The 24,703-nt window shown below is 38.0% G+C and overlaps 2 protein-coding genes across 5 annotated transcripts in view; both read left to right on the forward strand.

Moving 5' to 3' along the window:
* Positions 1-24,703, forward strand: part of RALGAPB (Ral GTPase activating protein non-catalytic subunit beta) — a 93,287-nt gene that overhangs the window by 63,096 nt on the left and 5,488 nt on the right. For all 4 annotated transcript variants that reach the window (XM_061437565.1, XM_061437566.1, XM_061437567.1 and 1 more), the window contains 10 exons: positions 1,909-2,096; positions 4,126-4,232; positions 5,901-6,053; positions 8,436-8,645; positions 12,929-13,087; positions 16,013-16,178; positions 18,531-18,653; positions 20,156-20,292; positions 21,692-21,800; positions 22,558-22,636. In XM_061437565.1, the coding sequence (XP_061293549.1) occupies positions 1,909-2,096; positions 4,126-4,232; positions 5,901-6,053; positions 8,436-8,645; positions 12,929-13,087; positions 16,013-16,178; positions 18,531-18,653; positions 20,156-20,292; positions 21,692-21,800; positions 22,558-22,636 (1,431 nt within the window). The remainder of the gene's footprint in view (positions 1-1,908; positions 2,097-4,125; positions 4,233-5,900; positions 6,054-8,435; positions 8,646-12,928; positions 13,088-16,012; positions 16,179-18,530; positions 18,654-20,155; positions 20,293-21,691; positions 21,801-22,557; positions 22,637-24,703) is intronic.
* Positions 9,551-11,496, forward strand: LOC133259720 (histone H2A type 1-like). Its single transcript, XM_061437579.1, has one exon. The coding sequence runs from the start codon at positions 10,576-10,578 to the stop codon at positions 10,966-10,968; it is 393 nt and encodes a 130-aa protein (XP_061293563.1). The 5' UTR covers positions 9,551-10,575; the 3' UTR covers positions 10,969-11,496.

Here is a 24,703-nt window from a genome sequence, read left to right on the forward strand (position 1 = left end):
AACACTTATTTTGGGGTGTTTGGATGTAATATATAGAATTTTACATTTAAACTTGAAATTTCTTTATGTAAGATTTACCTTATTATTTTTAATCTTTTAAGATTCTTTTGGATCCCAGCTCTTACTCTGTCTGGTAATATTAACTCTGCAGCTCAACTTTAGGTCAACTGCAGATTTAATGAGCCTGCCCTGTGTGTCCTAATCAGAAACTCTGATAAGAATATTGAACAGAAAAAGACTGACAAAGCACATGATAAGAGATTTCCCTTCTGGTTCACAGGGATTTTTAAATCTTATCTATAAGTTTTTAATGATATACTGCCAAGTAAGTTGCATGTCTTAATTTCAAAGATACTTCTCTGCCTTTCCAGTCTAGTCATTATCAAGAAGAGAAAATGTAGTTAGGCTGGTGTGATTTGATCTTGGTGACCTATTCCCTTCCCAGCACCCTATATTTTGATAATGTCTTAAAATCTTGCATGGAACATAAGCTTACATGGTCCATATGCTTGTGACAGCCATCTCTGTTCCATATTAGAAAACCCATGTTTTTCCCATTACTGGTTTTCTACAAATCCTTAGGCCTGAACTCATCATGAAATTCTCCTTGTCTTTGAAATTCTTAAATAGTCCTCGTCCTAGGAGGAAAAAAAATGGAGGAAAAAGTATCTGTTGAGCAGTGTTGTCTTCTGTTATCAGAGAGATTTGGGTTCAAGCATTAGAATGAAAGAGAAGAGGAGAGGCTACTCAAGCTGAGAATTGCAATGATGAAAGTAGTGGTGGGGAATACTAATTTTCCAAATGAGTTGCTTTGGAAGGGTCTGATGATTTTAGGACCACAAGATGAAATCTTTATGTTTTCTTAACAAGATTCTTTCTGTGTTTCAGTTTCTTAATTATGAAGTGGGAATAATAATGGTACCTATTTCATAGGGTTGTTATAATAAATAAATAAAATGTTACGTGTCAAGAGCTTAGCTCTAGACTCTGGCACATAGTAAGTGGTATTGTATAAGTTATTACTACTGTTCCTTGAAGACATGCAGGAATCTCTGTGGATGTAAACATTTTGGAATGTTTAGGCTTGATCAGTTGAATTCTAATTTAAAAAGTATTTTTTTTCTTACATATTCTCATTTAATAATTACAGCAATCCTGTAAGATGTAGCTACTACTGCATCTAGTTCCTGGTCTGTAAAATGAGGATAGCTGTTCATGGCCACACAGTGAGAGGGCAGCAGTCTTGGTTTCTGGTCTTTTAATGATCACTTATCTCTTCTGAGCCTGAGTTTCCTCAGCTGGAAAGTTGAGGGGATTTGGCTGATCTTCAGATCCTTGTCTGGGTCTAGAATGCTTTAGCTAGCATAGTCCTTAAACCTGGAGTGTGCATATTTTTAAAATATATCTTTAGGAGCTTCATGATTTGGAAGTATGATTGGTTAGGTCCTCTGGGGAGCAGGCTTTGAGAGAGAAATTTACCTGTAAGAGGTTTATTGGAAAGTGCTGTCAGGATCAACCCTTTGGGGGGAATGAGGAAAGTCAGACTGAGCAGAGGGAAGAACCAGACTATGATGCATTTGCAGCAAAGAGCTCTGGAGCTGGGCTGGCCCTTCAGGAGTCTCTCATGTTGGGACCTGGGTACTGGGAATAAAGTGGTTCTCATTGGCCTCTCCAGGACTCAGCTGAAAGTTAGGGCCACTGTCTCCCTGTGTCTGGGGCAGTGGATCTTTCCAGTTTTGGAGAGGGAATCTGGACAGCACACCACAACATCCACCACAGGGAGTAAATCTGACCCTCAAAGAGGAAGCATGGCTGTGGTCAGATAAATCTAGAGAGACAGATTGATGCATGGGGTAAAGTTATGGTCTTACTTTGGGAATTAACTGTTATCTTTTGCATTCTCTCTAGTATTATGCAGTTGCTTGGCGCATTTCCTTCACCCAGTGGTCCTGCCTCTCCTTGTAGTCTGGTGAATGAGACCACTTTGATCAAATACTCCAGACTGCCAACCATAAACAAACATAGTTTCCGGTACTTTGTCTTGGATAACAGTGTCATCCTGGCAATGCTGGAGCAACCTCTTGGAAATGAACAGAGTAAGTTTCAGCACTTTGGGCTTTTTCCATCGCTAAATCAACATGTCTGTCAATATTAGCAAGCTGTCTCTGGGATCGGGGAAGGAAAGACAAATTTTAAGTAATTTTGCATTTGTCAAAAAAGGCTTCTAGCTGATAACATAATAGCAACTGAAAAGCAGAGGGTCAGAAAGTGGAATATACATATGAAATAGAATCTTTTAGAGGCTCTTAATGTATATCTATTAGAAAAGAGCTCCATAGCTGTATAAAAAGTTTATATTGATAGAATATTTTCTGTTGTTTCCTGTGTATGAAAATCATTATTCCTCTTCCTTCCTTCTTGGCCTTTGGATCCTGCACCTCTCCTGTCCCACCTTCACTCCACATTGTTCTTTTTCAGTTATTGTTGCCACCCAAACAGGCTGGGAATTGGAGGAGTCATCTTCACCTGCTCCTTCCTGTTACTCCCTTATGTATTTGGTTTCCAAGTTTCTCTTCCCTTAGTGACTTTGGCATCTTCTGTTCTCTGCATTCCTCCCAATACAACCAAATGCAGGACTTTTATTTCTAGATTATTGCAGTTGCTTCTTGCCTGATCTGATTGTCCCTCCTTCCAGTTCCAAAATTCATCACCCTTCCCTCCATCCTACTTGCTGCCACTGGTGCCTCCATCCTCAAATGTAGATCCGATCATGCCCGTGCCCTCCTGAAAATCCTTCATTGATTTTCCATTGACGCAACATGCACTGTTTTCTTCCCATCTTTCCCCCAGTTACAGCCATCTCAAGGTGTATTACCGCTGCAGTGCAGACTGCTCAAAGTACATTTTTTTTCAATTGGAATCAACCAATATGTAAAGGAAGCATATTCTTGTAGAAATCCTTATTGCTGGGAAGGGGAAGGAAAGTGAAGATTACAGAACCTTTAGGCATACAGGAACCCAGGGAATCTACAGATGAAGAAAGTAGGGCTCAGAGAGGGTATTTGACTTGTTCATGAAATGAAACTAGATGTTTCCCAGAAGTTCAGGGAAATAACCACCAGAGATGTCCTTCGTGTTATGGTAAAATATAGTGATTTTAATAAGAACTAGGTGGGGCTTTTAATTGTTGCCCAACTCCAGAAGCACTGGTCCCAGGTCTTTCCTGCAGGTACCTCATCCTTCTCTACCTTAGACCTGGGATTGCTTGACTTTTTCCCCTGGCTTGTATTAATTATTCCTGGCTCCTCCTGCTTCCCACTCCCAAGCTACCTGCTATAAGAGTCTATAAAATACCAGTCTCTCCTCCAGGTTTCCTGCCTGGAAGGGTGTCAACCCTTTTCCAAATTTTTTAAGACTCCACTCCTCTCATTCTAAGTGATTTCATTACATTGAAAGTCTACCAAAAATATGAACAATTGGGATTATTTAGATGTACAAGGACATTTTAAAACAACAGTAAGAGAAGTTTGAACAAGTTTGACTGCTAGACCAGAGGAAAAAGAAAGGACTAGGAAGAAGGATCTAGGTGCTTAAGAAATCCATTCTGCGTTCATTCCCCCTTGGGATGAAACAGGGCCTGCCAGTGGTGGGCAGCAGTACACAAAGGCATGGGTGAATGTGACCTCAGCATCACAAGCACCCAGCCTGCCTTTTGCATTTAGACCGTCTGCAACACTGACAGTTAAGAGTATTTGCCAGTATAATGTTTCCAAAAAATGTGTATATGTACTGCTGGAGGTATGTGATAATGATGTTATTTTATGTATTTTTAAACAGGTGTTTTAAAAATATATAATTAACACACCAGAGTTCCTGGTTTTCCTTTTAAGGATATAATTTCCTTTTGAAAAGACAGAAAAATGGAAGAAAGACGTTAATAAAGAAAGTAAGATACTAGTCACAGCGGTACATGGGTATGGCAGAACCTGCAGAGGTGTTCACAAAGGAGAAGAGCTGGAGAAGCGCTGTGCTAGGGCTGCGTTTAGTAGAGGCTCTAAAATAGACAGCAGGTGTATTTTATATGTTGCCGGAAATAAAAACTTTTCCACCAACATTTTATTCTAGATGATTTTTTCCCCTCTGTCACTGTGCTCGTCCGGGGAATGTCTGGAAGACTTGCTTGGGCACAACAACTTTGCCTTTTACCCAGAGGAGCAAAAGCAAATCAGAAGGTATCCATCAGAAGTTACAGGGGAGTGGCTAGGAGTGAGTGCCTGTGTATGCGTTTGTGTGTGTTGTGATTTAAAGGTTAAATAATATTCCAACAAAAATAACAGAGAAAATAAATATTTTTGATCCTAGCCAGGTTCTCAGTGAGTTCACATCAGAATCATCTTAGGAGGCTAGAATTCCAGGTCCACTGAAATACTCTTTAAAGACATCTTCAAGGCAGGTGTAATTTCAGAAAGCTTTCTGGGTACCTCTGACATCCACTTAAGATTAAGAAGTGCTCTTCTGAGTATGGCTGAGTCCCTTTGCTGTCCACTTGAAACTGTCACACCATTGTTAATCAGCTATACTTCTAAGTAAAATGAAAAGTTAAAAAGAACTGCTGTTCTGAAGAGTGGCCCCACCTTTTTTCATGGAATGTTAAATAAAATCTACGTACATGCCATGTGAAAAACATGTGGCCAGATCCTAGATGTCTCTGTCAACAGTACTTAGTTTCTGATTGTTTCATTTAACTGTCTAACTGGCAGTATGCTCTGTAATTTTTTAATGTACTGTATAATTTAATGAAGTCTTTCTTTGGGGTGGCACAGCTTATTTCTTTATAACAGCTGTAATTATGTGAATAAAATTTGCTCATGGGAGAAAGTTGGAAAATGAAAATAATGAAGAAGGTATTTTAAGTCACTCTTCAGAAGTAGACAGCCTCTGTTTTAGTGGATTTTCTTCCAATCTTTTTTTCCCTTTCTGTACCTAACACTTCAATAGAATTGAGTCATTTTGTATACTGCTCTTTTCATTTTTTATCACATTGTAAGCTTTTACTTACGTTATTAAAAATTCTTTAAAACATGGCTTAATAAAATTTTACCAGCATTTGAGAGAGAAATTCACAAAATTAGAGTACGTGCCTAAAATAATTCAACATTCTAGACGTTGCTGTTGCATAACATGCGTTTGCTCTGAGGAGCACATGCCTCTTTTCTCCTAGTGGCGTCATACCCGTCACCAATCTGTCAGCAACACTATAAGCCACTCAGTCCCGTTAAAGACTGAGGAGGAAGGAGGTCAGAAAAGGCACTAAAACCTGTTTGACAGTTTAATATGTGCCATATATATATATTTTTTAATCCTTGCAGCAGTCTTGTGATATGTTGTTTCCGTTTGTCACATGTGGAAAGAGAAGTCACATAGTTCATATATGTTTATTAAAGCACAGATTTGGAGCCATGAAGACCTAGATTCAGTGCCAGACTTTTTCAGTTAAGCGATGCTAAGTTTCTAATGATTGAATTCACTGTCTAGAGATGCCCAGTGTATGTCAACTTGTATGATTTGAGAGCTGTTGGGGGAAGAAGGAAGTTTGAGCCTTAAATTTGGAAATGCTTTATCTATTAGCTTATCACTGAATGTGGAAGATTCAGGCCTGGTACAATAGAGGTCCGTAACACACATATCAGTTGCAAAAATCTGTAAGTTGATGAAGATTTTTATAAAAATAAAAAAGAGTACACTGGTGCCTTTACCATTAGCAATAGTATTTGCAGATTTTTACTGAGATTCTGTGTTTTGTAACCCTAGGGAAACATAGACATCTAAGAGACCAGGGAAATACATGTCATTTTGGATGGCACCAAATGTAATAAACATAGTGTTATTTTTTTTAACAGCTTTTTGTGCCTGAACCTCGTCCAGTTCCTAAAAATGATGTTGGACTTAAATATACTGTGAAACATCGACCATTTCCTGAAGAGGTGGATAAGATTCCTTTTGTGAAAGCAGATCTGAGCATTCCAGATTTGCATGAAATCGTCACGGAAGAAGTAAGATAAATTATTACTAGCTGTTGTTAAGAGAATGACTATAAACATCCTTAAACAACTTCTGTGATCAAGATACTGCCTTTGTTCGGAATTCCTGGAGGTGGTTCTTAAGATGACCTAGATGTTTGTCATCCAGGAGGTTGCCATGTAGTAAGACAAATAGAGACTGTGGCTAAGTGAAAGGAACTTGACATCGGGCTGCCGATGTCCAAAGGAACCAGTCTAAAGGAACTGGACTGGTCTGTGGTTTCATTAGTGTGAGGGCATGATCCAACCCTAGTGGAGGATATTTGGAGAGGGGAGACCAATTCAGAGACCGTTATGACAACTCAGGCAGGGGATGGGAAGGACTGCTTTATTGGTAGTATAAAGTTTAAATATATGGCATGTCTCATAGAAATATTTTGATCCAGACAGTCTTGGATTGATGAGGGATAGAAAAGAGCTGAAGAACTTTAGATTTTAGGCTTGAGTGGCAAAGATAATAGTGCCATTTATAGAAATATAGATACTAGGAAGAGGACAGATTAGAAAAAAATTACTTGGCTTTAGATTAATTTAGGTACTTAACTAGATTAAATAATTGGTTGCTTAGGTCAAGGAAGAAGAGTTCTAAGAAATGAAAGACGGGTATGTCAGGGCATGAGCAAATAGAAGGGCAGGTATGGAGGCTGCCTATAGTATCAGATGCTGGAGAGACTAGGGGAAGGAACACTAAGAAGAGGCCCCTGGATTTTGTTATGAAATGTTGGTGACCTTTGAGATCAAGTTCAAAGGAGTATTAAAGTGTAAGGTCTGGGGAATGAATGGTAAATGAGGAAAAGGCAGTGAATATAGGCTACACTGTTAACTGTTAGCAGTAAGGGGAAAGGTTGTTGTTTAGTTGCTAAAGTCATGTCCGACTCTGCAACTCTGTGGACTATAGCCTGCCAGGCTCCTCTGTGCATGGTATTCTCCAGGCAAGAATACTGGAATAAGTTGCCATTTCCTCCTCTAGGGGATCTTCCCGACCCAGGGATTGAACCTGCGTCTTTTGCATTGGCAGGTGGATTCTTTACCTCTGAGCCACCAGGGAAGCAAAAGGTACAGAGTAGAAAATAGAATGAGGAAATGGCCTAGTGAAGGAAAGTCAAGGCTAATTTTTCTTTTCTTTTTTTTTTTTTTTAATTTAAGAAGAATCAGAAGTAGAAGGAGCCAGTGAAGAAGGGTCAGCAGCCTACACTGTGAGGCAGGCTGGGGAAATGATAAGTAATAGAATAAGGCCCTGGAGGCAATTAGGTCAAGAAAATCTGTGATTGTATCTAGAAAAGGGGTCCTTCTGGTAAGATAGGAGAGAAGGGAGGCTTGGTTTAGGTTCAGAGACATTTAGAGGTGGAAAGAACGGAAATTGAAGCTGCTTATGTAAATTTTAGTTCTTAGAAATGACATAGGGAAGTAAGGATGCTTCTTAAAATTGCGGGCAGCCCAGCTAGATTAAGTAGTATCATCTGTAGTGAAGTTATTTAACTCACTCTGCTGACTTTCTTCAAAAGTTCTTGGTATCCAGAGGCATAAATAAAAAAATCTGAGTGATATGGAGATTGGCCAGGTGAATAGAAGCATAAGGAATAACATAGCCATTTTATATGCTTAGAAGAGGGTATTAAGGTGTCAGATTTGGGGGTTTAGTTTTGGTTGGGACATAGATGAAGCCAGAAGCCTTGGAGAAATAGAGGGGTTGTTTACCCCACAGTGTTGGTAAAGGGAGAATGGGTATACAGGTGAGCTGTAAGAAAGGAATTTCAAAATTGAAGCTCTTGAAAGTACAGCACATTTGAAGTACAGAGTTTGTCATGAATGGCCAGAGTTGTGAAGGTTGAGGAAGTTGTAGGAATGTAGGCCAGGCTATTCACCAAAGAGGATGAAATTTTAAATAGGATAGATCAGAAGGAAAGCAGAGGTAACTCCCAAGAGTATAGCAGCTAATCCATGCAGTTGTGGACTTCAAAGAATGAGGAGATCCTTGCAGGACAAAGATGGACAGGGGTCTGGAAGAAGAGGGAAAATGATGTGGAAGATGGAGGGGACATGGCAGAGAATGGCAACTCTGCCCCCTTTCTTGCCAGTGTAAAGGGAAGCAGAGACAGAATGGTTTCACTTATAGCGAGGAGATAAAGGAGCAATTTTTGAAGCTATAGGAACATTCTTGGGGTTTTATTTTAACTTTAAAACATTTTTGCTTGGTTTATGCGTATTTGCTCTTGGTTGTATTGAATTGAAGCTCAGTGTTGATCACTGAAAATTATCTTCTGTTTTGCTGCTTGCAGCCTTATTTTCATTTAAAAATTAAGATTAATCCTGATACAATAATTCCCCCAAAATGAAATGTTCGGTTTATTTCAGTTAGAAGAGAGACATGAAAAATTAAGGAATGGCATGGCCCAGCAGATCGCTTATGAAATACACCTTGAGCAACAAAGTGAGGAGGAATTGCAGAAGAGAAGTTTTCCTGATCCAGTTACAGACTGTAAGCCCCCACCCCCTGCCCAGGAATTCCAAACAGCACGTCTTTTCCTTTCACACTTCGGATTTTTGTCTTTAGAAGCATTGAAGGTAATTTTCATAAACTTCTATGAGTAAATATATTCATAAATTAACATTCAACTAATGATAGCTAAAGCATTTTTGTGAAGATGGAGAATTAAAAAAACAGAAACTATTTAAAATCTTACCTTTCATACAAGGAAATAAAATTCTATGATGCTGCAGCCTACAATATGAGCTCCAAGACAGTTTTCCCATGAATGTATTCAGAGTTCTGTTGTGAGAGCTGCTTTGATAGTATATCCACCTCTGACTTTTCCTAGGTGCTGTAGAACTCATATTACATATATTAATGACATCTATAAGCAGTTAGAAAAAGAATGTTAAAACTTTTCCCTGGTAAAGGTTATGACTGAAAGTATGGGCTACAGTTGACTGCTCTTTCATGCCACTTTTGAAAAGGAACGAGTGTAAACACTTGTTAGGTTGTGCAGTTTCTGGGGTCAGACTGTCTTGGTTTATGTCCTGGCATCACTGCTTACCGGCTGTGTGATCTTGGGAAAGTCACCCAGCTTCTGAGCCTTAGTTCCTCATGTCTGAGATAGGGCTGATAAGGGTGTTTGTCTCACTGTGGTTGTGTCAGGCATGTCATGTAGTGCATAGAACAGTCAGCCAGCCTGTGACGTAAATGTTGCCATTATTCTTAATTTCATTAAAACAGTTTTACTAGGAAAGTGGTAGCATCTGTATTTCACATACATAGAAACAGGGCCCCAAAAATGTGAAATAGCTTCCATGTATGTTAATTTAGAATTTGTACTAAGCCTATTTGTTTTGAAAAACCCAACTGAAGATTGCCAGGCAAGAAGTCACTTATTGCACAAGTTGCCCCCTGCCTTACTCTCTAGCAGCTACTTGGCTAAAGGCCATTTAACTTTTAAGAAAAGTAGAGGGGAACATTGCTGTCTTGAGTTTGGATTTTGGCATGTAGATGAAAAATATTTTATGTTGTAGAAAATTGATGTAGAAAAGTGGTGGAGAGTAAAAAATAAAAACTCTTAAAATGCAGAAGAAAAGAACAGAAAGAGGAAATAATGAGAAATGCAGTGGTAAATGTGAAAAGAAAGGAACAAAGATACAATCTTACAGATGATTAGTGATATTCCTGGTGGAGAAAATTGGACAGAGTAGAAGCAGTACATAAAAACATTCTATAAGGAAATGATTGCATGCTATGGACTGAATGGAGACAAGACAAATCTCTGAGATTGCAGTTTCCTTTCATGTTATCTACTGTAGTTGAAATGTTTAATCTTTCAAGAAAATAATTCCTATACTTTCTCACCTGGGTCAGAACATAGGGAAAGTCAGAAAGTAGCCTGATTTATTTTATGAATCTAAGTGTACCTCTAATAACTTAAACCTGACAGAACACACATGCAAAAGTATATACAAAAGTATTAAGGAGAATACTAATAAAACTGAATTCAGCAGCACGTTAAACAAATTAACTTCTACAACCAAGTAAAGTTTATCTTAGGAACGCAGGAGAGTCAGTTATGGGTAAATATTAGTAAAGTTATTAAGAAAATAATTTGATTCTGTTAGCAGATCAGTCAATACAATAGTCAATATTCAGTCTGATTTTTAAAAAATGAATAAACAGCCAAAAACTTCACCAGGGCCGATAATGTAGATCTGTGTAAATGGCAGCCCATTTAGGAAACAAGATGGAGAATGAGGAAATGTTAAAAAAAAAATTGTGTAGGGAGATTCCCCCAGTGAGTAACATCTTACCTAACTATAGTATAATATCAAAACCAGGAAGGTCAATGAAATACTAAAAGAAACTAAGTAAGAGGGAAAAAACCATTGGAAAGGAAAAGACAGTTCCCAGGTAATATGATTTCTAATTAGACAGCCACGGCATCATTGACTCAGTGGACATGAGTTTAAACAAACTCCACGGATTCTCCACGGTGACCGTTGATCTTGAATCATGTCTGGACGTGGCAAACAAGGCGGCAAGGCTCGCGCCAAGGCCAGGACTCGCTCTTCGCGGGCAGGACTCCAGTTCCCCGTGGGTCGAGTGCACCGCCTTCTCCGCAAGGGTAACTATGCCGAGCGGGTCGGGGCCGGGGCCCCGGTGTACCTGGCGGCGGTGCTGGAGTACCTGACGGCCGAGATCCTGGAGCTGGCGGGCAACGCGGCCCGGGACAACAAGAAGACGCGCATTATCCTGCGTCACCTGCAGCTGGCCATCCGCAACGACGAGGAGCTCAACAAGCTGCTAGGCAAAGTCACCATCGCTCAGGGTGGTGTCCTGCCCAACATCCAGGCGGTGCTGCTGCCCAAGAAGACTGAGAGCCACCATAAGGCAAAAGGCAAATAGAAGTCTGGATTACTTCACAGCAGTTTAGGTCTCAATCAAACCAAAGGCTCTTTTCAGAGCCAAAAAAATAAAAAATAAAAAATAAATAAACAAACTCCACGAGATAGTGAAGGACAGGGAAGCCTGGCGTGCTGCAGTTCATGGGGTCACAAAGAGTCGGACCTGACTGAGCTACTGAATGACAAGAAGAAGGAGAATCAGTAGAGTGTTTAAAGTAAATGAAAGTTAAGATCGCCACATATGAAGTACAAATATTAATGACTATAGCTGTTAATATCCAGTTAGAAATACAATGCAAAATAGCTCAGTTACAACTGTGATATTGATAAAAGTTATCCTAACAAACTTTATTAGGAAAAACACAGACCTAGAGGAAAGAACTTTAAGAAGTTATTAAGAGATATAAAGTACATACGTGTTATGTTCCTGAATTAGAAGATCATCCAGAGAACAAGCTGATGAGGTAGCTTAAAAAAAAAAAAAAAGAACCAGGAGCCCGTATCCTGTAAGATGTGTTGTAGCGCACTGCCAGACTGTGGTTCCTTCTCCACGATTTCAGAGTGAAAAATGAAAAGCAGAACGTTTTTTGTATGTTTGTAGAAAATTCATTTAGTGGAAAAATCTGACCTGAATTGACACAAGGCTATTTGTAGTCTTTTTTCATTGTGTTAATACTCTTCTGTTTGACTGCAGAAATAGTGGTGTCTTTAAAGACAGGGTGTTGCCTCAGCCCTTGTTTGGAGTAGGAAAAGAGTAATCCTTGCCATCTCTGAGGGATGCTTTCCTGAAAAATACCAAGGATGATACAACCTGCTGGTCAAGATCAAGATCTCAAAGAAGATAAGGGATCAGGGGGAAAGCAAAATAAGAAATGCATAAAAAGTAATAGACTATTTTTTAAAGCAGTTAGGTTTGCAGAACAGCCGAGTAGAAAGTGTAGAGGGTTTCCATATAACCTCTCTTCCTCCACACATGTATTTTCTCCTAACATCTTGCATTGTTGTGACATAATTTGTAACAATTGACGAACCAGTATCAGATGGATTATTAACTGAACTCTATAGTTTACATTAGTGTTCACTCTGTATTGTACGGTTCTGTGGGTTTTGGCAAATATGAAATCACATATGTCCACCATTATAACACTATAGAGAAGAGTTTCACTGCCCTAAAGTCCACTGTAGTCTTCCTAGTCATCCCTCCCCTTCTCTGGAAATTCCCCCAACTCCTGACAACTACTGATCTTTTGCTGTCTCCACAGTTTTGCCTTTTACAAAATGTCATATAGTTGGAATCATATAGTATGTACTCTCTTCAGATTGGCTTCTTTCACTTAGCAGTTTGCATTTCAGGATCCTCCATGTCTTTCTGTGACTTGATAGCTCACTTCTTATTATCATTGAATAATATTCCATTGGGTGGATTTACCACAGTTTACTTACAGAGAGACTCCTTGGTTGCTTCCAAGTTTGGGCAGTTATGAATGAAGCTGTTGTAAACATTTGTGTGCAGGTTTTTGAGTAGATGTTTTTAATTCATACGGGAAAATACCAAGTTATGCAGTTGCTGTCCTGTGTGGTAAGATTATGCTTAGCTTTGCAAGAAGTTGCCAAACTGTCTTCCAGCACGGCTATACCATTTTCCATTTCCACCAGCAATTAATAAGAATAAAATACATACTAAATTTTTCTAGAAAGTTTGGTTATTACAGAGAAAATTGGATTTTAAATTAAATACATAGTATGATCTCAACCGTCTTTAACAAAAAAAGGCAAAAGAACTGGAAGGAAGTACACAAGAATGTTAAATAGTTTCTGTAGTTTGGGATTATGGTTCTGCTTATTCCTGTCACTTTTTAATTTTTTTTACTTAATGTTTATTAAACCATGAGCAAGTATTGCTTTTATAATTAGAATAGAGCGAAGAGATGATACCTTCTCCTTTCTTCCTTTGGCGGTAGGAACCTGCAAACAGTCGTCTACCTCCTCACCTTATTGCACTTGACTCCACGATACCTGGATTTTTTGATGACATTGGGTATCTGGATCTCTTGCCATGTCGTCCCTTTGATACGGTTTTTATTTTCTATATGAAGCCAGGCCAGAAAACAAACCAGGAGGTAAGATTTCTGGATTTTGGGGGTAATTTTTTATGCTGTAAATTGAAAAAAATTTTCATGGTGGAAGGTGAGTTATTCTTGATCTTTAAAGATTTCTTGTGAATCAGTTCAGAAACTGAGTTAATGAAAACTATGATGCCTAGAGCCTCAAGTCTTTTGACTCTCAATGAAAGATGTAGAGAAGAGCTAGAGCATGTCTTTCTTACCTTAAGGAATTCAGATTCCTAAGACACAGGAAACTAAAATAACAAAAGTTAACCATGAAAAGCTAAAGTTAGGCTTTACTGCCCAGCAACAACTGTTTACTGACCATCTTCCCTGTGGCTCCCTTAATATGCCCAAGTGTAGAAGTGATAACACCCTTTCCTCTTGAGGAACTCACTTTCCAGGTAATTTCACAAGGAAATAATTTTAGTCAAGGCATGCACAGTAGGAGAAGAACATCTGAAATAAAGGATAAAAACAATAAGTAAAACACAGTTGGATACATGTAACAAAGAGACTAGGAGAAGGATGAAGACAACTATAAGATAGGTGAGAACAGAAAACCGAGAACAAATGTCAGGAAATCAAGTGTCTATCAGAGATAAGTGGTTGAAACATGGATTGGACAGGTAGTTACCAACTGTGACTAAGAGAGGACCAAAGGAAGATGTGTAAAATATAGAATGTATTCACATGTATAGAGTGCTATGACTGTATTATCTTGGAGTTTCACTATAATCATTGTAAGACTATTAGTTAATCAGATTAAATACACTTAAAGAAATGTACCAGAATTACAAAATGTTTATACTAGAAGCATATTTCAGATTATTGGCAGACTACTAGAAAAGGAGAAAATTCTTCTCATTTCATGTTAGTGATTCAGTAAATACTTACCAAGTGTCTGCTGTCAGGTGCTTGGGTTATAGTGGTGAACAAGATATACAAGGTTTCTGGACTTCTGGAACTACTGTGTAGAGGGAAAGACAGATGATTAAACACACAACCATTGATAAAGTGTGCTGATAGGAACATGTTATAGGAGCCATACCATGAAAACCTAACCTGGTTTGAAGAAGACTTCCTGGAATAAAAGACTTTTAAGCTAATGTATCAGGTATACATTGGAAGTAGGTTAAAAAGTAGAAGTGGGTTGTCACTAATCAAGAAACAGCATGTGCAAAGGCCCTGGAGATGAGAGAGAATTTCATTTTCATAAAATTCATTATTGGTTCCAATTTGTTTAGAGCTTGGGAGGCTACCAGTAGCCAGAGATGAGACTGGTAGACTCAAGTTTTTTGGAAGATCTTCAGTAGAAGTGGATTAAATGCAGAGGGTGGGGATCTGTTTTGAAGGAAGTCTAATGCATGGTTCATATGAGAGTAGTGGGGCCATTTTCCTCCTACGTATAGAAGAAGACACAAACCCTTGAGGTAATTCTTACACCAGTTGAGTTTCCTTAGCTTTTTAGGGACCAAGGGTGACTAGAAAACGATAAGATTTTCCCAGAGGCCTCCTCTAGAATGGCTGAGTCCTGCCTTCCCTAGCCCCATAGGGAGGATTTAGATGAATTTCCAGCTGCCAGTCAGTGGCCTGCAAGTTGAATTTAACTTACTTATTGTATCTTGGCTATATTTTAAAATTGTTTAAAAGTCTCACCTCTGAATAAAATAATTAATTGGGAGAAAATAAAAACTGGCTGTCAGATCAGTTTCCTGGCACTTAAAAGAATATGAAGGGATATGGGAAACTAAATAGGTACACTTCTGAAAAGAAGTGTTTAAGAGATGAGGCCTGGCAACGATGCCCACTAGATTGAGAAGTATCTGATGTAACCACATATTTTGACTTCATTAGGTTAGCATTGTATGAACTACATCAGTGATCTGTGGGCTGGCTACATTAAAAGTTACTTGAGAGACCTCTTGAAAGTAGTAACTCCAGGATCTTAGCTCTGCTAATCTGATACAGAAGTTCTGGAGTAGGCTAAGAAAATTTCATGTTTAAGAAATTCCCCAGGTGATTTTGATACACTACCTCTCTCCCCATTTCATTTTTAATTTGTAGAGGATTTCTCATTTTCCTTCTTCTAGCATTGGACTTTGAACAGCAGCAGTGTTGCTGTTTTGAGCCAAGTAATTCCTTGTTGAGGGAGCTGTTCTATAAAAATAGGACATGTAGCAGCATCTTTGGCCTCTGCTCACTAGATCCCAGCAGTGCCCCACCAGTTGTGATGTCAAAAATGTTTCAAAAAAAAAAAAAAAATGTTTCCAGACATTGCCAGATGTCTGCTGGAGAGCAGAATCCACCTGATGAGAACCACTGTTTTAAAACAGGGGACTTTTCTTTCTGGGGCCCAGAAATTAAATTTGGTACCTGGTAAAGAGGAGAGAGCCTTCATTTTTATCTGGGATGGTTGTATTCTCTTCTTTGAACCCAGAGAAGAATGTTTTCCCACTCACTTATTAATTATAGCTAGTCATTACTGAATTTTTAACAAGTTATACTTTTTATAGCATTTGTCAAGACTTGTAAGTAAATAATCACATACCTATGTGAAGGCAGGGACCTAGTGTTTTTTGTTTACTTTTAGTAAGCATGTCTGGCTCAGTAATTATTTTGCTAGGGAGAGAGTTAAAGGATTTTCTTGCTTTATCTCACTTGATCTTCACAGCCATCATTATTACTCACTTTATAGATGAAGAAACTGAAACAGTGGGGTTTCAGAAACTGAAACTTGCCCAAAGCCCAGCCAGGATTTGAACCCGGATCTATATAACCCAGAAGCATGCATATTTAACTACAGTCATATGTATAGTTCTCAGTTTATTCTCAGCTTGGACTTGATTTATCAGACACTTCGAAGAGAATTTTTATGAAGATACTTTGATACGCTCTTTTGTTTCCTTCACTATAGTTGATGATTGGTTTGTATTTCAGATTTTAAAGAACGTGGAGTCTTCCAGAAATGTTCAGCCACATTTCCTAGAATTTTTGCTCTCCCTTGGCTGGTCAGTAGATGTGGGCAAACACCCTGGGTGGACTGGGCATGTTTCCACCAGTTGGTCTATTAACAGTTGCGATGATGGTGAAGGACCTGAACAAGGTAAATCTCATATGGTCATTTGTTTTTTCTTGTTACTCTTGACTTTTCTCCTTTAATATGAATTTGTAGTCTTATGAAAGAAAAAAAAAAAAAACAAGCAGAGGTATGGAATGGAGAAGTCTTTTTCCTCTCATCCTCACAGGAGATCACTTAATAATTGTATCATCTTCCAAACATTTTCTGTTAATATGAGGAAAAATTATGTATGTATATATATAAACATGTATGTTATATACATACATTATGACAACTAATATAAAGTTAATGGCTTACTTATCATAAAGTTGGTAAGTTTTTTATAGTGGGAGTGAACAAATTCCATTTTCTATAACAGTATTATAATAAATTTAGATTATAGCAAACAGTAGTTTCCTAACAAGTATACTTTGTCTAATATAGTTTTTCTACTAGCAGGTATGTTTTTTAGACTTTGTGGCTATCATTTAAGGTTACGCTGTTAGGATATTATATAATAACCTTTGTAGTAAACAGCTGACTGAGAGATTCAGACACATCAATGCAAATCCTCCTGAGGAACTGTAATCAGGATAGCAAGTATAAGTTTAATCTTAAGGCCTTTGCCCTACCTGGCTGGAGCTTTCTGTTCTGAGGGCTCTTGAAATCACTGGAAAGTTAATAATACCTCTCCAAAGTGGGGAATGCCTGTGTATAGTGCTTTGAATTAGCGGAGTTCCTCTGTCAGCGAGATTATACTCTTAATTTCCCATTAAATACCATTGTGACTTGTGACATAGTTTTCTCCTGCTTTCAACCAAGGTTGAATCAAAGTATATGAGAATGTGCTCTAATTTCAATTGCCACATAACCTTTAATAGTTACCCTTGAGTGTATTTATCAACTAAATTCCCACAAGTAGAATTGATCAAAGATTTGCACATTTTTCAAGTTGATAAATGTATAAATGTATCACTTGGATGCTTAAGGTTGCAAGTAACAGAAAACCTGACCCAAACTGGGCTAGATTTTGAAGGTCATTTATCGCCTCATATAACTGAAAATCCCAGAGATTAGTGTACAGTTTTGTTGCCATTTGATCAGCACTCCTGCTCTATTTCTCTGCACTTTTCTTTTAGCTCTGTTTTCCGTGTGTTGGTTTTGTCCCATCCTGGCTTTCCTCACACTGCAAAAAGGCCATTCCAGGCTAAAACCATTCACATACCACACTAGTCTAAAGAGGAGAGGTTAGCTGGGTCTCACCTTCTCCCAAAGCCAGAAATGCACAGTGTTTAGACCACCATGAGCCATTGCTGTGGCAAGAGAGGTGGAATGGCCCTGAGAGAGAGATGTGAACGAGGAGGCGGGTAGAATGAGTGTGTTGGGGCAGTAACCACAGTGTCTGCTATGGTAGACACAATGCCCGCCCAACATCTAAACCAGGAGCCAGCACCTACAGCTCATACCTGTTTTTGTAAGTAAAGTTTATTGGCACTCAGCCACACTTGTTCATGTATTATCTGACTGCTTTCACACTACAATGGCAGACTTAAGTAGTCATGGCAGAGACCATATGACACGCAAAGCTTCATTTACTATCTGATCCTTTGCAGAAAAAGTTTGCTAGACTCTGGTCTAAACTTTGTTTGCCACCTCCTCACCAAATTAGGTGTCTTCTGATCTGTTAGGTGAGGAGTTTTCTATTTTTAATTATGATTGAGTTTCAGCATCTCATATTTTTATTTCTTAGCCGAGAACTACTTGTTTATTTCCTCTTCCCAATTTTTTTTCAGGTTGTTGGTCTTTTACGTATTACTTGTAGGGCATTGTGTTCATTTTAATGGAGAACTATACCAGCTCTCGAGTGTTATTTTGGTTAATTCTGTCTTGCTGATTTAGAGCAGATACTATGATTAAAGCTGCCTGTACATTTTCGTATTATATCACTGATCACTGGAGAAAATGACACAAAAGCAAAGCTGAAGAGCAGCAGAGAGACCAGGGACAGCAATGCCTGCGAGCAAGTGTACACACATGCAGACATCTGCCCCACCTCCCTTCAGAGGAACTGGGTGGTCTCTCTTTTAATTACTGTTACCTCTTCCAAAAAGACTATTCCCTGAATCCGCCTGATTCACATGAACTAAGGTCCTGCTAATCAGAAGTGATCTGATTTAGTTTTAGCAACTGTGAAATTAAGATTTTATGGTTTAAAGTTAGTGTTAAGCCATTTAATGAACATTTATAGTTTATTCTTCCTACACATTATTTATGTTGGAAATGTACCTTCTATTTATTATCACTTCTTCTTAACTGCTACAGTTAAATTTCATGTAGCAGGGTGATACTGGTTTTCCCCGCTTTTCAGAGCACTGATGTAGCGTTTCTCATTCATAGATGAAGTGATTTCCTCTGAAGACGTTGGGGCTAGCATTTTCAACGGACAGAAGAAGGTGCTGTATTATGCCGATGCCCTTACGGAAATAGCTTTTGTGGTTCCTTCTCCTGTGGAGTCCTTAAGTAAGAGAATTTTTTTTATGGTGCTGGGTTTTTTTGTATGGAACAATTTTGTATTCACTGGTTTGTGCAGTATTACTGCACTGGGAGAGATTCTGAAATCATCTAAGACATTCTTAAGCTTTGAAGACATGATAGCTTTTAGATTATGCAGAGGTATGCGGTGTTAGTTCCTCTTAACTAAAGGAAGGTAGTGAAATACTAGAAGAGTGACCCTCTAATAGTAATTTTTAAATAGCAAAGGAGATCCACTTTGACCCATTTTTTTAACTTTCTTTAATGTGATTAATTGGACTTCCCAGGTGGCTCAGTGGTAAGGAATTCACCTCCCAATGCAGGAGACGCAGTTTTGATCCTTGGGCCGGGAAGATCCCCTGGAGGAGGAAATGGCTACCCACTCCAGAATCCTTGCCTGGAAAATCCCATGGACAGAGGAGCCTGGCGGGCTAATGGGGTCTCAAAAGAGTTGGACATGACTTAGCGACTAAACAACAACAAATCTGATTAGTTTAACTGATACATAGAAGCCCTGTTTTTCAGTTTATTCATTTCTCTCTCTAATGAGTGAACCCCCACCTGCTTCCCTCTTTCCATGTGAGGGCCTTTGTATGGAACCCCAGAGAATCCTGCAGTTGGAGGCTCTCATGGTGGTAACTGCCTGGTCTTCTAACACCGAGGTGGAGAAATTCCAACCTGGAAAAGGTGGCCATCAAGCATGTTCTTCTCAAGGATCAGGAGTGATCATTACTTCTCAGTCTGAATTCTTAGTCTTATTTTGCCTTGAACCTTTGCTTCTTGCAAATTAAGTACATTACTTTGTGCCTGACCAGACAGGAGATGGAAAACTTCACCTTTTCCATGAGACCATCTATAGGATGGGATGCTGCACATCATGCTTTCACATTTCGCATTTCTAGGCTAATGACTTTCCCTGTACCCTGCTTTGGCCGCCTCTTAACCTTTGTACTTGGACCCTTGATTTTGCACTTGAGGTTCCTCCCTTTCTCTTCTCTGGGGCCAGTTGTGTCCCTGGTAGGAGGGCCCTTCCATGGTCTAGGTCAATGTCTGAGCAGCTGTTTGCCTTCATGTCAAGGCTGTGATCTCCTGCCTTAATTCCAAAAGCCAGGCCCCAACCATCCTCTGTGGACTGAGTCCATCCCTGATGTCTCTGGCCCAGCTTATTTGCACCAATTCAGTAGAGCTGGAGCCAGCAAATTATGGCACACAGGCCAAATTCAAAACACTAAGAATGTTTTTTGCATTTTTAAAGGGTTGTAAATAAAATAAAGAAGAATATGCAGTAAAGACCTATATAGCCAGCAAGCAAAGCCTGAAATATTTATTACTTGATCCTTTACAGAAAAGGTTTGCCAACCCTTGCTCTATAAGCAATGCTTTGCTTAAGTAATTTAAGTTGTACTGTTAACATAGCTAGTTTAATAAACACGTTTGCTCTAACGAAGTAGTAGATATTTTATTTATATATATTTTTCTTTACCCTATAGCTGATTCATTGGAAAGTAACATCTCAGACCAAGATAGTGATTCAAATATGGATCTTATGCCAGGAATTCTGAAACAGCCATCCCTCACACTTGAGCTTTTCCCTAATCACACAGACAATCTTAATTCCTCACAGAGGGTAAGTCACTTTGTTGATTAATCTCCAGAAATTTGTAGTGAAATGGAGGTAATTAGGTAATTACAGAATCACACCTGAAAAGCTTTTAACTTTAACCCAAAAAATAATTATATCTGTACTAATTCATTAGGATCTTAATTTTTTTAAATCAAATTTTCATGATTTTACTCTTTTCAGCTTGCAACAGATGATTCACTCTAATTCCATCCTTGTTGCTTTTCTCTATTTAGTCATTTCGGTTCCATGCTTGGTTCTTTCACCCATTCCTTCTCAAGTATAGGTTATTATTTGGTCCCTGAAATATCCACCAGAGGTACAATAGTATGTATTTTATAGCATTAATCATGCAAAATTCAACTTCAGTCTGACAACACACATGATAGCATTTTGAAGAATAATCCAGTGTATGAATAACTGCACTGAGTGAGTTGGCACAGCGGCTACTGCAAGAAGAGCATGTTGGTTTCACACTTTTTTCTGACCTTATCAGTGGATGTTACGTCATTGTCTTTGTTCTCCCCTCATGTTATCTCCTAATCCTTACTGGAAAATGATCAAGTCGTAATTAGCAAGAGTATAGGATCAGTTTACAGATGTAAGACACTTGATATAGAATAAATAATAAAGACGAAAGAAGTGTTGTGCAAACTTGTCTGAAACCCTTCTTCCATTGTAAAGAATTTTAATTTGGACCTCTCTACACTTAAAATTATTTTTAATATGAGTATTTGCTTAAAAGAATATGGGAGGGGTTTCACCTTTACAATTGATTTAGGAGAAAAAGTTAGCTTGTATAAAACTCTCTGAAGTAGACTGATTTTGAAAATCACAAGTTGCTCCATTTAAAAAAGATTTCACAGAATACAGTTTGGAGAAGAGCAAGATCGGCAAAGCACCATGTTTTTATTTACCACATACTTTGCAGACTACTCACAAACTAAGGGAAAAAAAATTTGTATTATTATCTCAGTAGACAGAGGAAAAGCAGTTGACAAGAATTCGACACTGAAAAGATCCCCAGGCGGAGCAATGATGTTACTCTGATGGAAAAAGCATACTGCCTTCTAGTCACAGAGATAGACTCGATCCTCTTAAGTCCTCATTAAGACATAGTATGCAAATTTTGTTTTTATTAATGTCAATTATAATTGTTCAGTATTGCTTATCTTTTTTTTATTTGACTATTTTAGACTTTCATTGCCTTGTTCTAGTTTGAGACTTGATAAACAGAGAAACCAAAGAAGGGCTTTTTTTGCAAATGTATTTTGTACTGTTTTCCAGAAGTGACTTCACATGACCTGATCCTTATGTCACTGGGTAGCTTGATGAATGTATGATTGTAGTTTTATTAAGCCAGTTTTTTTTTTCACCCTCTTCCGCTTTTCTCTGCCTCATACAGCTCAGTCCCAGTTCCAGAATGAAGAAGCTGCCTCAGGGTCGCCCTGTGCCTCCCCTCGGACCCGAGACAAGAGTTTCTGTAGTCTGGGTGGAACGCTATGATGATATAGGTATTGTGCAAGGACTTTGTCCATAAACAAGATTTTGGTAGGATGACAGTGACTTGCTGAATGTCTAAAAGGAGTGGCAGCATAGGCCCTATATGGTGGCCAAGAGCTGGGACTGGAGTTCAGGAAGCCTGGGTTTCATTACACCTTAGGTGACTAATCTGTTAAATGAGTGACCCAGCACTTATTTCATAGTCATGAAGATTTGATGGATACAGAGCCTTCAGGTCTTCTTGGTATGGCAGATACTGGTTTCTGGCCACTTGGTCCCACTTCATGTGGCTCCCAGTCACCCCAGGACCTCTGGGAAGGGGAAGGGAGTTCACCTTCCTCACCCTCTTTCCACAGTCTTGTTTCATTGTAAAGATTAATTGGTCCTTAGGGATTCCGCTATGAATATGTTTCTCATGATTTTTATGTAAGCTGCATAAGAACATTAGAAATGTGTATTTACCCTAGAATCTCGTTCAGCTCAGAGTTCATAGGAAAGTGTAATGGTTGCTTTCTAACACTTCTAAAGCTCTTTCTAAGCCCTCCAGGACTATAGATTACATTCTTTAAAAACTCTGCTTTAGATGAACTTTTCTAAAATATGCCTTGAGGGATTTTTTTTTTTTTTTTTTGATTTGTGAGGAATATTTAGGACTACATGTTTTAGGAGAGCAAAGTCCATATATTTGTTGTCTGCTACGTAAAGAGTTTAGGAAATTGAGTTTTCTTGAAGGGAGATATTGAATGTAATGCCATGATTTTCTTCCAGAAAACTTTCCCCTCTCAGACCTGATGACAGAAATCAGTACTGGTGTGGAAACTACTGCAAACAGTAGCACTTCTCTGAGGTACTCCCTTACGTGGCTTGAAGTTTATCAATATTGACTTTAAGCATAGAGAAAGCTATTTTTTATAATATGGTGGTTCTAGTTTAATTAAGAAATAATGACTTTAATGAAACAAAAGGGATGAAGACAGTAAGAAGTAAATATAATTATGGAGAAAGAATAAAAAAAGTTTGTAGATAAATGCACAAGGTGATCAAATTAGCAAGGATTTTTAAATGGCATAATTAATTGCTGTTGTACCTTTATCTGAGGCAAAAAGAAAGATGGAAAAGTGGAGACAATTAAGTATTAATGAAGAGTGATAATAGAGTAGCAATATTAGATGGAAATAATGGAGTTTAACTGGTCAAAACATTTGGATAGATAGCAGTTAAAGTATCCTCATCCCATGAGCTATTTAATGGAAAAATATTTCTAAGTAAAACAGGATACTAACTTTATTATAATATTAAGATTTTTATTGTAGCTGCTCATGCACAAAAATGGATTAAAAACAGAATAGTAAAAATGTGTCTGTGCAGGCTTTATCATCTCAAAGCTTTTTGCTTGTCTTGTCTTTTGTTTAAACAAATACTTTATATCAAGCTTAACTTGATATTTTAGCTTTGATAAATAAATAATAAACAAATAATATTTAAATAAATAATTTAAATATTAATTTTAAATTATTTTAATATATATTTATATATTTAATATATAAAATTTATATATAATATATATTTTATATTAAATATATAATATATAATATAACAAATATATATTCTATATTTATATATAATATATAGTTTATATAAATATATCTTTAAAATTATTAAATATGTTAAATATATATTAAATATAGTAAATATTTAATATTTACATAAATTATTTTAGCTTTGATAAATAATAAATAAATAAATTCCTTCTATTTTCCCTGTTCTGATTTATATTGCATATAAAATGAATTTAATCTAACATTAGAAAGGTGGTTTATTTTAACATTCAGTTCAGTTCAGTCTCAGTTGTGTCCGACTCTGCGACCCCATGAATCGCAGCATGCCAGGCCTCCCTGTCCATCACTGTCTCCCAGAGTTCACTCAGATTCACGTCCACCGAGTCAGTGATGCCATCCAGCCATCTCATCCTGTCATCCCCTTTTCCTCCTGCCCCCAATCCCTCCCGGCATCAGAGTCTTTTCCAGTGAGTCAACTCTTCGCATGAGGTAGCCAAAGTACTGGAGTTTCAGCTTTAACATCATTCCTTCCAAAGAACACCAAGGGCTAATCTTCTTTAGAATGGACTGGTTGGATCTCCTTGCAGTCCAAGGGACTCTCAAGAGTCTTCTCCAACACCACAGTTCAAAAGCATCAATTCTTCAGAGGTCATCTTTCTTCACAGTCCAACTCACATCCATACATGACCACTGAAAAAACCATAGCCTTAAATTTCCAGAATATGACAAATGATTCCTAAAATTTCTGTTTTTTATGCCAAAGTATGTTAATGCAAACTGCAGATTTTCTAACATTCTGAATACATCAGTATGCACCTCTGAAAATTAATACTTTTCAAATGTATAAAAATAACATTATCAGTAGTAAAGTTAGTCATAATTTCTTAATTTCATTTGGTAGCCAGTTCATATTCAAATTTCTCCATTTCCCCTAAAATAGTCTTTGCAGCTGGTTTGTTTAAACCAGCACGCATTTCAGCCTTGTGTCCGGTACTCATTCCTTGAGTCTCTTTTAATACAGAACAGTCCTGTTTTTCTAACTCCTTTTTAACCTTCTTTTTTGACACTGACTTGCTAAAGAGACCAAAATAGATTTCATGAGGTAAACTTTACTTGAACTAGTTTAGAAGAGCACTTTTAAGTGTCTTGTGCTGTTTTTTTTTGTTGTTGTTGTTTTAAACTTTTTAGGTCAAATGTGCTATAATATGTTTGAACTGTAAATTTTGTATTTTACTAGTAGTTTAGCAAAGTTTAGAGTTTGTCTTGGGGACAGAATTAGTATAGGATTTATTTTTATTAGATGTCTTGAAAAATTGACTCCCTGTTGCTTTGGCCAAAATCACTTTAGAAAGAAG

This window comes from Bos javanicus, chromosome 13, assembly GCF_032452875.1.
Source record: "Bos javanicus breed banteng chromosome 13, ARS-OSU_banteng_1.0, whole genome shotgun sequence".
NCBI classification, from domain to species: Eukaryota; Metazoa; Chordata; class Mammalia; order Artiodactyla; family Bovidae; genus Bos; species Bos javanicus.

Excerpts from the sequence above, each read along its gene's own strand:
- LOC133259720 (XM_061437579.1), top strand. The coding sequence starts at position 10,576 with ATGTCTGGACGTGGCAAACAAGGCGGCAAGGCTCGCGCCAAGGCCAGG.